Source organism: Alexandromys fortis, unplaced genomic scaffold (genome assembly GCF_014885135.2).
Source record: "Alexandromys fortis isolate MF-2015 unplaced genomic scaffold, M_Fortis_MF-2015_v1.1 scaffold_110, whole genome shotgun sequence".
Taxonomy (NCBI): Eukaryota; Metazoa; Chordata; class Mammalia; order Rodentia; family Cricetidae; genus Alexandromys; species Alexandromys fortis.
The window spans coordinates 4,576,482-4,593,480 of NW_026068014.1; the positions used below are offsets into that span (position 1 = coordinate 4,576,482).

Below are 16,999 nucleotides of genomic sequence, written 5' to 3' on the forward strand. Positions count from 1 at the left end.
TCTACTTCCCCAGTCGTGGTTTTAGGAGGATGCGATTGAACCAGCAATGATGCCAGATCCCACGGAGAATCGAAACACAGTAATGTAATCAGCCCTTGAGCAATGGAGAGATGGCTGAAGGAAGATTGCTGAGCTCACTAAGAAATTTCAGGGAAGAAATTATCACTCATGATAATGTTCTGAAACCATGAATCCCAGCTTCAGTGGCTTCTAGCCAACAATCCACTGAAACTCCTTAACTTTCAATTATTAAGAACATTTAGTCTTAGCTAGGGAAGATAAATCGCTTCCTTTGGGTTCAATAGTTTACCCGCCTCAAATTAGTTTACTTAGTTTAACAAGTTCATCAATCAGCAACTATAAATTCGGAGAAGCGTAGCAGTTACTGTACATTTTCTGCTTATAGGTTCTCTAAGGGAATGGAATGTGTCCACATGGATTTATCTTTGGCCTTGTTGGTATTGTTTTCCATTTCACCTAGCAGCAAACCTTGAACTTGGTTACCCTGGAGAAAGTGAGAATGTTCAGTGCTTTAAATGAGAGCCCATTCTCTTGCTAAGACTCTCCTTTGTCCACAGTGAGACCTTAGTTGATCCAAACACTGTAAGATGGTTTTTTACAATAGAAGCCTGGCTTCTGAAGACAAACCTGGAAGTTCTAAACACAGCTTTATTGGAAGCCACATACAGCACAGAGAAGGAGGAAGATATAGTGAGAGAGATCTGATCAAGAAAAAAAAAAATCAGAAGCCTTAGGGTTAAAAAAGAGGAGGGGGAGGAAAGTCAAACCAACTTGGGTTTCTCCCCTTTTTGGTAGTGGTGCAAACACACAGGGAAAAACATTAAGGTAACTCCAAATAGCTTACAGGAAAACTAAGATGGCATGTGGCTGTGGTCGTCTTTGGAAGGAGAAGAGAGGAGAGCAGCATGCTGACGTGCCGACATGAGCTAGATACTGAAGGGCGGTAGGGCAGACAGTAGGCCCGAGGAAGCCATGCTGCCGATACCAGTTCTATGAGACTCGTGTGAGAATGTCATTAGTTCTCATGAATCTCAAGGATGTCAAGTGTCCTATCAGTTCCCAGACTTGACAAAGGGTGAGGTCCCCGACTGCAGAGCAAGATTCTAAAAGAAGATTGACAGCCTAAGCTTGGAGTGGTATGGTTAAGTGTGTCTGAGACTCAAGACCAATGTTATCCTCTGGTTGCACAGGTGGCTTATGGGGCTGAGGATTAAGCTCCAACCTCACTAAGGGACCATACATTATATAACAGAAAAAGGCTGGAGAGGCACAGAAACTTCTGCTGCAGCCCAGCAGGAGCCATCAGAGACCACCTTGGGACCCGGCACCATTTTCTGTACCATAGCAAAGCAGAGACGTTTCTTCTGTGCACAGACCTCTCCAAGGATTGAAGAACAGTGTAGACAGAAAAATTGGGGACTTTTAATTGAATAAACACAAGAATTGCCTGTTACTTGCAAACCTAAAGAGCCTTTCTGTGGGTGGTTGTTTGTTTTTATTGTTTTCCTTTGTGGTTAACAGGAATCAATAAAGGGGAATTCTTAAATCAATAATAAGTACTGAAGACATCAATACTATTTATGCATCTAACTTACAAGTGCAAATAATCCATTATTTTTATAGGGATTTAGCCCTGGCTAGGGAACAGAGGCAAAGCACTTGCTAGCATGCAGAAGGCCTTGCATTCCATACCCAGTTCTACAAAAAAAAAAAAAAAAAAAAAAAAACCAATCAAACAAATAACTGTAGCATCATCAAATGAGCTCAAATGAAAAAAAAAATCAACAAATGAGATTACCTTCACTTTAGCGAGACAGCATGATACCTAACACACACACACAATATAGAAATAACATGAAATCTGTTATTTACTTTTATTTTATATTAACAAACAGTTAACCAATCACACCCTCTGTGAAGTTTTAGAATAGTCTTAGAAGTTATTTAATAATTGTAAATACAGACACCTTTGAGACTTCACATTTTAGAACATGAAAAGTGTATATGAAAGCAACTTTTATTTGATAGCTTTTAATGTGATGTAAATCTAAACAAGATTTAAAACCTATTTGTATTTGATAATCAATTATTAATAGTAGTAGTATATCCAGGTTAGACTGATAATTTCACCGATCTTCAATAACAGGAGAGAATCATTGTCTTGTAAATTTATAATCGTGATTTAAGCATACATTTATAGTAGAGTTTAGAGTTTGGGGGGCATATTAAATATTTTTGTACTTTACAAAAATTATTAAGAAGCCTGTGAAATAGAAATGAGGATATCTAGATAATAGAAAGTCCTTAAATCTATATTAAATATTCTCTCTTGTAAGAATCATTTGGCTCCTTACATTTTTGTACAAAATATCAATTTAGTTAGCTATCACTTTTACATCAAACAAAAAGTACTACCCATTATCACCAATGACATGAAATGTAACTACTTTAAAACATGACGTCACGGATTAGATTGACATTGACTCTGTACAACCAACTGAATTAACCATATTATAACATTAAAATTATCTTACAGACATTATGGACTGGCATTAAGATCCAGGACACTTTCATGTAAATTAACTGAATACGTACATCATTAGTACAGATGTATTTTAGACAATCTTAATATTTCTCCTTCCCTTATTAAACAAGGAATCAGGACATGTGAAGGCAGTGTATAAGGGCTCTCAAGTCTGCTTTGATCCCATTATTGAGAAATCCGTATAGGATTGGGTTAAGACAGCAGGACATCATGCCTAGCAAGTGACAAATGCAGTATACCAATTTGAAATGTCTGTTGGAGATGAGGTTATCATTGAAATCAGTCACCACGTGGAAAAGGTGGAGTGGCATCCAGCTCACAGCAAACACTAGTATCAGTACGGTCAGTCTGTAGAAAACACTTCGAGATCTCTTCTTTATTCTCGTGATGGAGCGCCTGACTCTCATCTCGCGAGCATCTGAGTTTTCTTCAGGTTTCACATCGAAACAGGTTGGGACCCCTGGGATGACCTTACTGGATGAAGAGAGCTGACTTCTGACCGAGCCCAGGTTTTCCGGAACTGTTGGGTGGTGCTCCAGGGAGGGTCCTGCCGGAGCGGGTAAGACACATGCTGTCTTCTTGCTGTACCTTCTTCGGTGCTTTCTGATGAATGAGTAATTCCACTTTTGACTGCTGGGGGGTTTTGTCTGGTTCCCACTTTTTTTGGAAGGATGAAGAGTTAAGTTGATCATCTCATTTTCTTCCAGTCTGTTTTCTTTGTGAGACAATCCACAGCTTATACTCCTGCAGACACTAGTATGACTTACGGTTAGACAAACTAAAGGCAGAATATACTGAACTAACAATAAAGAGATGGTGAAAGCAATTCTGTACGAATCAGAAGGCCACGACTCAACACACAGATACTTGCTGCTCAGCAAGGCTGAGCCAAAGGTTTCCTTAAGTTCCACAAGACTGTGAAACACGGGGAGGGGAGAACAGATAGCAAAGCCCAGGGTCCAGACAGTAGCTATCAGGAAGTAGCCATGGTTTGCTGTTAAGTTGTTAGATATGGGATGCTTTATCATATGGTACCTAACAATGGCAATGGATATTAAAATCAGAGTCGAAACGAGGACGGACACACACTGAAGGAAAGGCATAATGTGGCACATGGCTTTGCCGAACATCCACTGATCCAACAAGACAGAGGTCAGTGTGAAAGGCGAGCAGAACAGCACCACCAGGATGTCGGAGAAGGCCAGGTTGCCTATGAGAAAGTTCACGGTAGTCTTCTGATTGCGCTTTTTCATAACGGCCATTAAAATAAGTAGGTTTCCCATAAAGCCAAGAAGACTTACAAATGTATAGAGACCAATCAGAAAGTATTGTAAATCGTCTACGCTGCCCCTGTAGTCATCCCAGACAGGAAAGGCAGCATTCCGGGCAGCCGCGGTATTGTTCTCTGTACCTCTGTAGTCATCCCAGACCCCGGAGGCAGCTTTCCGAGCAGCCGCAGTACTGTTCTCCGCGACAATCGTCTTGTTAAGATGCTCTTCGAGTTCAAAATCCATTCTGCAGTCCTGCTTGGAATAAGACCATGTCCGTTAGCAGCTTGAAGTAAAATCACACACTACTCTAACGTCAAGTCCTCAGAACAAAACTAAATTCTATAGCTCGCCCCCATTCCCTCACAGAACTCTAAGACCATAAAGGACCCTTGATTTGGTTCTAAATTTGGTACAAAGTCAGCAATAATAATTACAGAAAGCTTCAATCTATCACCAGTTTTACACACTGCTATCTTCTTCTCAAGTCATAGAGTTTGTTGTTCAAATTTATTTCATAAATAACATAAGAAGAAATAAAAAAGAAAAATGCAGAGAAAAATGTTAAGATACGTATTGTATAGTAGCCTCATACTATTATTCTCTGGTCAAGATGTCAAAAGTATGATATTAGCCTATAATCCTACCTTTCAAAATTATTTTCCATCTATCGAGATCAAACCAAAAGTTTGCATCTATGTTACTCTCTCTAAATGTCAGGAAATAGCGTAGAAGAAGGGGCAGAAAGAGTAAGTCGGAGAGTGGTATGGCGTGCTGATGGATGTCAGAGCATGTCGTGGTTGTTGCTCTCTTGAGCTTTTAGCAGCTATGATTACCTGCGCAAGCAATGACTTTCTGTCCAAGAAGGGGCCTGACCATACCCTGCTGAAGACGGAAGAGAGGTTTCTGGAACCCCAACCCTACCTCGGGATTTCTAAGCAGTTAATGATTGATGGCAGAGAGGTAGACGTTGGAAAGTGTCTCTTCCCCTATAAGCAAATCTCCTCTCATGGCTTAGAAAACTCACTGGGATACATATATATATATATATATATATATATATATATATATCCACGCATGCGTACACACACACATACACACATCACAGGAAACTGGAGTGGAGGTAGCTGAGGAAAAGGAAGAGGGGAGAGAGAAGGTGCTGGGAGTAACATGATCAAAACGTATTATGTAGCTGTGTGAAAATGTGATGATGAATCTCCTTGTTATGATTAATTACTTTACGCTAATAAGAATACTTTTAGGTCACCTTTCCTAAAGTGTCCCCTTTCTGTTAAGTTGGATGTGATCTCCTTAGAATTCCCACGACAGTGAGATTACATCTCTCGGACACTGGCGTTGCAGTCTGCTTCACGCGGCCATCATAATGTCTCCAGTTTACTGCATTTGCTTCCAAGCCATGGGAAATACAAGCTGCTCCTTACTCTTCGTGGCACCTACCACATCACATGCCACAGTGGCTTTATCACTGGCTGTCAAATACTTATGCGTGGATAAAAAAAAATCTCAGAGAAAAAAAAAATCTAGTGATCAAAATGTGGTCTAGTTTGTGCAGTGCTCAAATTTAAACTCCCCACACATGCAGCCTCATCCCAAACCTAGGTGTATGCAATATTCATTCATCAAAGGCTCGGGAAGCTGACCGAATAACTCAGGATCAGTTTTCAGTCTCGTGGACTTGAACCGTGGGTTGACCAGCAGTTCTGTTGGAAAACAGATTGCCTGTTTGCTTTTTAATCTAAAAATTACTCATAAATGTCATTTCAAGAAAGATCCCATGAGTTCATCTTGTTTCCAGGAAGAATAATATTTTAATTTTAGACATAGAAGTGAAACTAATGAGACCTCTTATGATTTTTGTATCAAATGAAACAGTGACAGTCATCCTGTATTACATACCCCTTCGTCTCCGTAGATTAGAGATTTGGATACTGCTCAGTGTAGGGATAAGAAGCCTCTAATACATTAGCAAAAGGAGAAGAATTTCTCTCTCTCTCTCTCTCTATCGTAACTGAGAACTTTTTTGAGATAGGTTTTCACTATGTTGCCCAGGCTAGTCTTGAGCATACCATTTTCCTGTTTCAGCTTCTGAAGTCTTGGGAGTATAGACATGGTAACATACTCAGGGGTACTTTCTGTTTTCAAAAAATAATTTCCTAGTGAAAACTCATACAATCGCTAATTAACTCTGGTAAATATATAGTGCTATAAAATGAAAGAATGATAGATAGATAGATAGATAGATAGATAGATAGATAGATACTACATCATACATACATGCATAGGTAGATAGATACACAGATGCATAGATACATGATGATGATACATTGATAGATGGTTGGCAGATAATAGATAGGTGATTGATAGACGATTGATAGGTAGATAAATAGATGTTAGTATACACTCATACACACAGTTAAGAACGACTTTTATTATATACCAACATACATTTACTTACTTAACTTCTGCAGTAGTAAATAAAAATTACTAAAATAGTAGGAGTAAGCAATGTTCTCTTCAATTTCTGATGAACCTACGGGTCATGATTCAATACATTTACAAACTAGGATGCTTCTATTCACAGAAAACATTTTAAACCAAGACTAACTTCCTTTCTCTCGCAGTCATATTCGCATAGCTATTACTGTTTAAGAAAACTTAATGCCCTGTGCACTACCACTGACTCCACGCTGCTGGAACAACTTTCTGAAACTATCCACACCCCTCCAAAGAAAATTAAACCAGAAGCTCCAGACTGTGTGCATTGGTCTTAGACCCTAACCATCAGTTTCCATGGGTTCTGACTCGAGGGAAAGAGGATAGCTGGCACAACAGTGACTCACACGGTCCCCTGAATCATCCCACTCACCATATGACCAGACAATAGCCTTCCAGCCACCGCTGTCGGGAAGTCAGTGTGCTTCTAATGAAAGCGGCCTTGACTTGTGCTTCAACCCCATTTCCTGAGTTCTGGTGACCAACCGCTGGGTCCTTTGTGGCTTGTTCATGATCCTATTTATACTTGGGATGTGCACGGGCTGTTTGTAACAATACTCCTCCGCCTGCCTGTACTTTTGACTCACTTTTTTGAATCAACCCTTTTCTCTTAAACTTGTGGTAGGTCAGTAGTCACTAATTGAATTTTTCTTCTATGACTGAAGAAGCAAGGATAAGGGACAAATGGGACACAGACATCTACAATAGCTTTGTGCTTTCTTGCTATATAACATTCAGAATAAAATTGCTGTCAATTTCTAAGAGAATAAAGAAATGTAGATTTTTTTTTCTGCAACAAAAAAAATATGATTTTGAAGGCCTGAGGCTCCAGTCCTTTTGCAGAAGGCTTGTCTGTCTAGCATGTGTGAGGCACAAGTTTCAGGATCCAGCACAAGCTCATACTTACATAGAGTTTGGGGTCAAAAGTCATATTATCGCTAAAACATGACATCCCATCTTTTGATTAGATTAAATCAGAAACGGGGAAGTTATTCATTATTTTACCAATAGTGAGAAGTATAATAAAGCATATCAGCTCTATTGGATACTAAGTAAATATTTGTTACTAATCATTTTAGACAGGTAGCTTAATGTTCCCAGATTTACAATAACAGAAATGAATGGCTCTGTGAATTCTCAGGATACAGTATGTCTATGTGTTTGCATGTCTACGTGTGTATGTATATATACACCCACTGAAATCGGGAGCTTTAAATAGTCTGAAATGAGATAACTATATAGACAATAACCATAGTTTAGCCCTTCAACTACTCAAATGCAGTATCTTCATTGATAATGACACATGGCCAACAAGAAACTAAAACTGCTCAAAATGTTACAATTCTTTTTAGTAAAGTGGAGATGTATACCCGAATACACAGTTTTACTAAAACATGCTTGCTTTGAATATGTGGAAATTCTGTGCATTTACCAAATAACAAAAAAAAAAAAAACTACTCATTTCATGACAGACCAAAAAAAAAAAAATACCAGATGAAGGATTTACTGGACACTGGGGAAAATGGACAGCAACATTTCTTTCCTAAATTATTCTTTTATTTTAAGTAGATACCAAAGATAATTTTAAGATGGAGGCCACTTTAGTGGATGTTACTCCTTGTCATTAAACAAGCCTTGACTGAACACAGGATATGGTCAGCACACTGTTCCGAGTACACTGTGTTGAGAAGGCGGCCACACCACCCACCGTCACACAACGGCACATCCACACACGTGACAGCAGGTACTCTGAACAGGAGTACCTTCTGCAAATCTTCACTTCCCTGACTGACTTCTCACAGCCAAATTATAGAGGCCGCACCATGTGTGGGAGGACACATTAATTGGTTTCTTTAAAACTGTCTCCTTACACTTAGAGGGCAGTTTAACCACTAGGCATTGGCTGGAAGTCATCCGTTTTACAGCTGAAAATGCAAAGCCGGGGAGCTACTTTGAAACAAAATGAATAGATAAATAACAAATCAAAGATCTTGATTACACTCACCCCTGTACTTTCTCCTGTTTTTTTCTTTTGTTGCTGTTTTGTTTATTTTTTTTTAAAAAAAAAGCAAGTGAGTCACAGAAATCTCAGTCTACGTAACAATCCTCTGCTTTTCATCAGTGCAATAATCAACTCCTTACAGCATGGCTTTATGCAGATAAATATTTTATAGATGATGAAAGCAACGTCATAAGAGAGCCTTAATCCATCTTAGATGACGCTGGAAGTCATGAAGACAGGATGCTTTAACAACTGCATAAAGAAATATTATTGCAGAAAGAATTATTGCGATTCAGACCACATGAGTTCTTCATTTCTACCCTGTTCTCTTTCTCACCATCCCAATTTCTCCCCTGAAATGCTCAAGTTCAGTTTCCTGAGTAACACAATGGAGGAGGGGTGGGGGGTGTTCGTTAAACTGTGGCAACTTTACAGAAGTCATATCTGTGAGTATTCATTGCAATTTTCTCATAAGCTGATCTGCATGTGACACCACTGAAGTCAGAATGAACATAAAGGGTGCTGAGAGAGTAGATAAGTAAGTTCGTTCTTAAAAGTAGCAAGAGGAGAAACCACAGTGACTCAAAGGATAGAGAGAGATGGATCCACACATGTAAGCAAGGTTTCTCTGCTACAGTACTTCCCTGCTTAATAAAAACGTGTATCATTCTCGCAAAAGGTATCAAGCATGCAGAAATATTAAATATATGTAGATCCCCTCTAGTGATCAACTATCAACTGCCTGTTTGCTGTGGTCTTGCAGAGATGGCACGATTCCATGTCTCCACGTATACTTGTGGTGTGTTGTTCTGCTAGGCAAAATCCTGCAAAAATTGGCCCTGGACGAATAAACACAGTCCTGTTGAATTAACAAACATGCAGATACCCACGGCTCTTCTACCCATTCTAGACTCTTAGGAACACAGTCTCTTTCTCCTTGAGCCATCTGAAATTTGAAATGCATTCAGTCTCAGGCTGTTGTCACAGATTACGGCACCCCCCCACCCCCAATTCTAACAAGATGTTCCATCTAACAAGATGTTCTTTGAATCGCTAAAGTACAGGTCTGTAAACGCAGAAGTAAGGATTCCCTTTTCTGGAATTCAGGTGTGTGGATGGCTATTTCCTGCTGGTCACCTTGCAAACCTAAGTGCACAGCAGTCTCCCAGTGTGTGGCCAGCTGTGGGACAAGGAGGCATCTGATCACCCAAGGAGCTGGTAGGGTCTTGAGCACCGCCAGAGCTCGGCTAGGGCTGGTAGCCGGCCTGGGCACCCCGTTTGCTGTGGTTCCCCCCACCTCAGACGCCCACCAGGCTGCACCCCGGGCACCCACCCAGCCAGGGACAGCGCTTCGTCCATCCCTCCTCCCTATCCTCGGGACCCTTTTGAGAGGATCGGATAAGATCTAGCAGGAGCCTGCTCCACCGCGAGTTTGGCACAGGAGGAACCTGCCAAACAAGGAAAGGTTCAGCTGCGACCATACCCCTCACTCTCCCTTCCCGCCTGACAACTGAGGTTTCTCCACCTCCATCCCGTTTCCCAATCGCGCTACCTCCGGGTCCGCACCCCACCCTCTTGGAAACCGCAAGATGCTCCAGGACCCAGGACAGGGATGCGGGATTCCGGTAGAGGCAGGAAAGGCCTGGAGTGGGTACCTCAGGATGTTCCAGCCGCCGTGGTTGCCTGGACTCCGGGGTACGCGGCTGAGAGCGGTCGCTTCTGCTGGCGGCGGAGGCGGCGGCGGCAGGAGCAGGACCTGGAGGCGGCCGTGAGAAGGAGGGGCCCCGAGCCGTCAGGGTTTTAGAAGCGCCTCGAGAACACGTGACTGTCCCCAAACCCCGGAGACCCGGCTCAAGATCGCTTGCTCCAGGGCCACCATAGCCCGGCTTAGGGACATCCCAATCGGAGGCCCCAGGGATCAGTTCTTGGATTCGGGATGTGTCCTGCCACCCTGTGTTCTGGTTCCAGGAGTTAACTTAGGGGTCCCACATATGTTTACTAGTCCTGTTCTCAGCTGTGTGAGAATGGGCTTTTTTTTCCTGAGACCTTTTGTTTGTGTGTGGGGTCGGGGAGAGGGGAAAGGGGAAAGCAATGCAAATTCCAAACAGAACATCTCTTTCTTGCCTCTCTCACATGGAGAAGTCTAGGTGGGAAGTTGACTTAAACCTGGGGGAAGCACGCTGTGATGCACCATGCAAGACAGACAATGGGACCAACTTCAACTCCAAGGGTAGTGTGGGTGAGAGCAAGGGACATGGACCTGGGGAACCTGGGGAAGAAGGGTGAAGTGGAAAGGATGGAAGGGTGTGTGTGTGTGTGTGTGTGTTTAATTGTTGTCTTAAAAAACGTAAAGATTAACATAAAAAATAAACAGAAACAGACAAACCCTGTCAGATCCTTTGTATCACAGCTTGATTTCCACTTTTAAGCCTGTCAAGATCTGCATCATTTTAGCAAGATTGCCTCAGTATTTGGCCAATTACCAGTTAGCAAACACTGTAGGCTTCTTTGGTGGAGCTGTATGTCTCAGGATGTAGCCTGTCCTAACAGTGTATTTCCCTCCCTATCATGATGATAATCTGTGGCATTGCCTGCTACAGGCTGGGCTGTAGGACTGAAGGCATTGTGTCGACTGAAGCTGACTTTAATCCCTTGGGAACAATGCAGCAAGTTATCTAACCCATGGGGCTGCAAGTGCTAGCTGTTCCCTCGGGGATCAGGAGAACTTGGCCTGTTTCTGCGGATCTAACATTCAGTACTTCAGGGACCTGTGGCCGCATGCCATCCCACTAGGCCAAGTGATCCAAGAACTTCAAAAGAATATGAACTGATTCTTCTGAGCTCCAGTTCAAAAACACTATATTCATCCCCGTAGCTGAACACAGCAGGTCCCTAGCAGGGTCCTGTGGTCCTGCAGTGAGGGAAGATGTTACGAAGAATGTCTTTTTGGAAACAAGGGCTTAGCAAACAAGGACTTGGTCCTAGGCTGTCTTAACACCAGCTAGTATGTAGTTACGTACTATGTGTTGGCAGATAGGCCTATTCCCCCGTCCCTTGCACAGCCACACACACACCCTCCAGCAGTGGTTTTCAAACAGCTTCTTAGTGACATCCTTGATGGATGTCTTCCAAAAAGGCAGGTTGTGTTACATGCTCCTGTATTGAATTATCTCGGTTCGAGAAATAATAAAAGCTAAAAGATAAAATCATTATATTTTATTTATTATTAGGAGCAAACTCACAAAACAGGGATGAGTAGTCCAAGATCAGTTGTGCTGCAAGGGAACCACACAGAGAAAATGCACCTGGGCTGCATGTTTTTTTTCCCCTATCCCAGAAAACTACACCCTAACTTGGTCCCACCTCTTGAAGATAATTGGTTGACAAAGATTCCCTATCACCTCCTCCATTTGTCTAAATAAGAGCTATCCAAACCCAATACAAAACTACATACAAAAGGAACAGATATCAAGTATAAAATTACAACCAACATAAACAATATTAAGCAAGGAACACATGATAAGTGTTTTAATAAACATTGTATTCTAAAGAGCCTGAGTCTTGTATTGGAAATTGACTTGGCTAAATCATAAGAGGAAGCTAACTAAGACTATCTAATCTTCAACCCTATCGAAGACCCGAGGAAAAAAAATAATATTACTTGAGTAGGCAGGAAGTGTAATCAAGCAGCTTCCAAAGCAAGCAGTATATGATGGAAACAACTTGGCTACCTGAGTAATCACCCAAAGTCTCATCTACAATGTTGAAGCAACCTACTTTGGCTAAGGCCTAGTGTAACTGACCATGTATAACTGAAATAGTGGACTCCAGGTTTAATGACAGAGCCTGTCTCAAGGACTAAGGTGGGCAGTAACAGAGGAAGACACTTGAAGTCAACCTCTGGCCTGTACACATACGTGTACAAGCAAACAGGCACATGAAAACACCTTACACAACACACACACACAGAGTCAATAACACTTTATATAAAACACCTTTTGGTATAAAATATTAAGGATATATGAAAGGAACAAATGATTAGCAATTCCTCGTTTGGAAGACTGTATAGAATTGAAAATTTCAGACTTATGCTGTATAAAAAGGCCAGCATAAATGTAGGTGGGCTCTTACCTCCAGTTCCCAAAAGAACTGGAGGCTAATCATCATTACATTCGTAATACATAATAGAGCAAATTTGTTTCCATTGCATGGATTCCCTTTCCGGCCGAGGAAGCACCGCTTCTGGGGACAGAAACAGTAATGACCACCTCTACTGTAGGCATTATTATAAAATGCTCACCTGGGAAATTAAGTTGGATTTTATGCATGTTACAAGATGAAGCTGGCTAATTCCCAGTTCCCCAGGATTCACCATCATCAGCTCTAAAGGAACGCGGATCTGAAAGGGCGAGAGGCGTGCATCACTGGGGAGTCCTAAAACAAATTAGGGAACAAGTGTGCCTAGGGTACCGTTGTGCTGAGGAACACGTCTGCGGGTCTGCGGCTTCTCTGAGGTTAGGTTGTCAATCCAGTTTAATAATAGCTTCCATTTGTGGAGCTTCTAGAATGCTTTGACATGCTCTCAGCTGAGGCGTGGTTCTGATACATTAACTTCAGGAGTTATGGAGTAAGTAACTGGGAAAATACCGTTTTACTTGGTGAGTAGTGTTTCCTCTAAAATGTCACTATATTGACTAAGAATTTCTATGGTAAATTGTGGTACATTTAAGTCCTGAATACTTAAAAGATGTGGGAAGGGTAATGTCTGTGTTTGAGGAAACTTTTGACAATGCTTTTCTTTGCATTAGCATCTATGGAACATTAATAGTTAGCATATAACTTAGCATCTGGGGTTTAAAATGAAACAGTAGCATACTGTTGTGAAACAATGCAGTTATATTTACGAAAAATGTTTTGAAAATATTAACCTACAATAGTTTTCTGCATAGTCATTTTTGTCAAACAACTCAGTGACAGTCTTGAGTGTCTAAAGAGGCTACCACAATATTTGACACCTACTAAGTACTGTTCTTAAGCAACTCATTAAAGCTATTAAATACATATTTTTGATGACTTCCAGAGAGATTTTACAATTGATCTTTATAAGTTCATTTCCCACATTTAAAAATGCATATACATATATGTGATACACATACATATGTATAGCTATATAATCATATACCATATGTATTTGCAGATAGACAGTTAGAATACCTGACTTGTAGCCATGTTTTATAGCAAGTTAATTGTGTGGCTTCAGACAAGCAACTTGACCTTTTAGTGTTTATTTTCTTGTCTGAAAAGGAAAAGTGTTTCAACTTGCAGTTCTGGAGCCCCCTGTAAGCACTGAATAGTTGATGACTTCACCCCATTAACAAGCAAACATTATAGACATATTTAGAAATACATGCTGCCCTTTGTAGCTTCATACTGCAGGAATACTCTTTCCCCCATGTTTTAGAAAAAATAAAGACAGAAAGGTACAGGATACAATATTCATAAAATCTCCTATCCTTTCTGTTGCTGAAAATTTCCAGGTATATTTTATTCTTTTTCTCAAGAAAGTATGGGTCTTACATGTCAACAAATCATCTTTTGTATTATTATATTATTTAAAAATGTTGTGGTAATGTATATCTATATATGGTACAGAGATGTATATCTATATATGGTGCAGAGATTCCTTAGGAGACATAATATTGTAACACGTGACTCCACATACAGACTACCATTCTTCCCTTTGCAAGCCTCCCACTCTCAGTTAGCATCCTCTAAAACGGACTCTTCCTACATAAGTTTTTCCATTTGCTACCTAAATTTTCAATGGTTACTATTTTAAATCTAGTTTGAAGTCTAAATATGGCGTTACTATATTTAAGTGGAATGAAAGGGTAACTATTTATTTATATGGGGTTTTTGTTTCATTTTGTGTGTTGGTTTGTTTTGAATTCTCTTTAAAAAGAAGGTTTGGAGAAGCGCTCAAAGTGTTAGCCTGGAAGTAAAAGTTAGCATGGTTGAATCACGTACTCATCCAAAACGTAGGCTACGACACTGCATTCTTACTCACAGTTCTTCTTAGTGTTCAGCTTTTTAAAGTAGGTCATACAGTGAGCAGGAAAAAAAAAAACTGTGAGACATTTTACCCAGAAGACATTGTAAGCATCTTCAAAGGCGGTAGCATCCGTTATTCAAGCTTATATATATTGGGAAAAACAGAATCAACGCACTTTCTATATTGGGGTACCTGTCAGGTATTAATCTACACGCTAAGGTCAAAGAGACATGGACAAAAATGACTATCTCAGAGACATCTCAGTGTACTTGGAGATCCATGCAGACAATTACTGGCAAACAATGTAAGTCCTGCACTGGAAGAAACCCTAGTGTGCTCTAAGAATGTAACTATGAATGCGAAGTCAGCTTTGAGAAGAGGTTAAGCAGGGATGAGTTGGAGCTTCTACTGAAGCTCAGGGATTATAAGGACAGAGAGGGTGGGCAAGTAAGATGTGGGCCAATACTGTGAGGGGGAGAGTGTCCCATCCAGAAAGGTATAAATGGCTCAAGATGACTCCAGTCTCTGTGTGTGGGTGCATATCATGAAAATGAATATGGTTGAAAAGGCTATTTGTACTTTCCTAGAAATATCTAGATTAAGTTGGAGGGATGCTACTGAACACCTTGGGAGAAAATGGAGCCAGAAATGTCTAGCAGAGTGATACACAGACAGCCCTAGCAGAGTGATTCACAGCCATGGAGGCCAGGGGAAAAAAAACTAAGACTAAGGGAGAGATTTCAAGGAGAAAAACAATGTAAGAATCTGGAATCAATTGGATTTGAAAGTGTGTGAGGCTAGTGCTTGGGTTCTGATAAAGATCCAGGAAACTGGATAGAGATTTGAAGGTTTGAGCACACAAGGACATAAGTGATGGCAAAGAGTGCATTGAAACTAAAATGGAAGCTTGGGACATGTAGTGTGATTTCAGAGTCAATCAAAGAGGAAACAGGGCTAAGGAGGGTACAAGCTTTTATCTAAGTAGTTCTTGGGAGGGATGCAGGTCTCAGCAAGAGACCTTGCAGAGACATCGGAACTTCCACTCAGAAGGAAGAGAGGACAAAAGGACTCTTGGAGAAGGAGAGATAGAGAACTGCTGCGTGACTCGGTGGCCTTGCCTCACAGCAGGGTGGCCTGGTTCTCAGAGAGGTTAGAAGAGCATCAGTGTTTAGGTGTACTTTATTAGTCAGGATATTTAATCTAGCGCGTGGAAGTAGGTAGGCTACAAATAGCTAAAATTATCTTATTTAGACTACGTTTAAAGCAATTATATATTTATTTGAGTTGATGCTATCTTGGATCTACTAAAAGCTTCTGACAAGATGGAAAATTATTCTCTAAGTAGCTCCCTGAATAAGTTTTTGAGAACTTTAATAAAGAGCATCCTATTTCAGATCAAGAGCAAATTACCAAATTGATTTTTAACATTGTGATGGTTAATTCCTATTGTCAACTTAATAGAATCAAGAAGCACCGCTAGCAAGGCACACCCTTGAGTGTGCCTGTGAGGGTATTTCCAGAGAGAATTCACCGAGTCAGAAAAGCCTATTCTGATGGGTCTGGGATTCCAGACCGGAAAAGAGAATAAGACCCAGCCTTCAGAGCTCTGCCATTCCCCTTTCTCTGCTCTCTGGGGGGGGGGGGGACTACTAACCAAGCCACTTCTTCTGCCATGCTTTCTCTGCTCTGAAGGACTGTAATTCTCTGAACTATGATCCACAATGAACATTTTCTCCTGTAAGTGACTTTTGTGAGCTATGAGAAACACTACTAATATAGACATGTTAGCTTTAATTTTCAGCTTGACGCAGACTAGAATCACCAGAGAAGGGAGTTTCAGGGGAGGGAAAGATCAGGTCAAGTTGACCTGTGGTCATACCTGCAGGGCATTGTCTTGTCAACTGATGCAGGAGAGCCCAGCCTTGTGTGAGCAACACCATTCCCTGGGGACCTGGTCCTGAACTCTTTAGACAAGCCAGCATAAAGTCATCAATCTAGCTCCATGGTTTCTGCTTCAAGTTCCAGCTCGAGTGCCTCCTCTTCCTTCCCCCAATGCTATGCTAAGAAGTTTAACTTCCTTCCCCTAAGTTGCCTGTTTATCACAGCGACAGAGATGAAACTACAACAGATACCATCTTCACAGAAGAGAGTCTTAGTCGCTTGCCTTAGTACATGAATTCTCATGTTTTTATCTAAGCTCAAGTTAATTGCAGCTTCTGCTAGTCAATTTTCTCAAAAAATAAATAAATAAATAAAATGATGGCATGAGCTATTTGAGTATACTAATGAGTTTGGTCAAGCTGTCTATTTAATTGCATCTACTACGTGAACTAAAAAATTCTAATACTTTTCAGAAATTTTTCAACTCCTAAAAATCCTAATCTTCCCCCCCTTCAAGACAGGGTTTCTCTGTGTCGCCTCAGCTGTTCTTGAACTCTCTCTCTGTAGACCAGGATGACCTCGAACTCACAGATCTAACTGACTCTGGCTGCTGAGTGCTGGGATTGAAAGCACGCGACACAATGCCTGGCTCAATCTTAATACTCTTAAGTTTCATTTAAAACTCTGATGCAGGTGCTTTCCCCTATATTTTCCTA

The 16,999-nt window shown here is 41.0% G+C and overlaps 1 protein-coding gene across 1 annotated transcript; it reads right to left on the reverse strand.

Moving 5' to 3' along the window:
* Nucleotides 1–1,880: 1,880 nt before the first annotated feature.
* Npy5r (neuropeptide Y receptor Y5) lies at nt 1,881–10,166 on the reverse strand. Its single transcript, XM_050162235.1, has 2 exons — nt 10,006–10,166; nt 1,881–4,089 (listed from the first exon to the last, which is right to left on the reverse strand). Exon 2 carries the CDS (start codon nt 4,078–4,080, stop codon nt 2,680–2,682), a length of 1,401 nt encoding a protein of 466 aa, XP_050018192.1. The 5' UTR covers nt 4,081–4,089; nt 10,006–10,166; the 3' UTR covers nt 1,881–2,679.
* Nucleotides 10,167–16,999: the final 6,833 nt, after the last annotated feature.

Bases quoted from the DNA above. Each gene is read 5' to 3' on its own strand.
- Npy5r (XM_050162235.1), bottom strand. From the start codon at position 4,080: ATGGATTTTGAACTCGAAGAGCATCTTAACAAGACGATTGTCGCGGAG.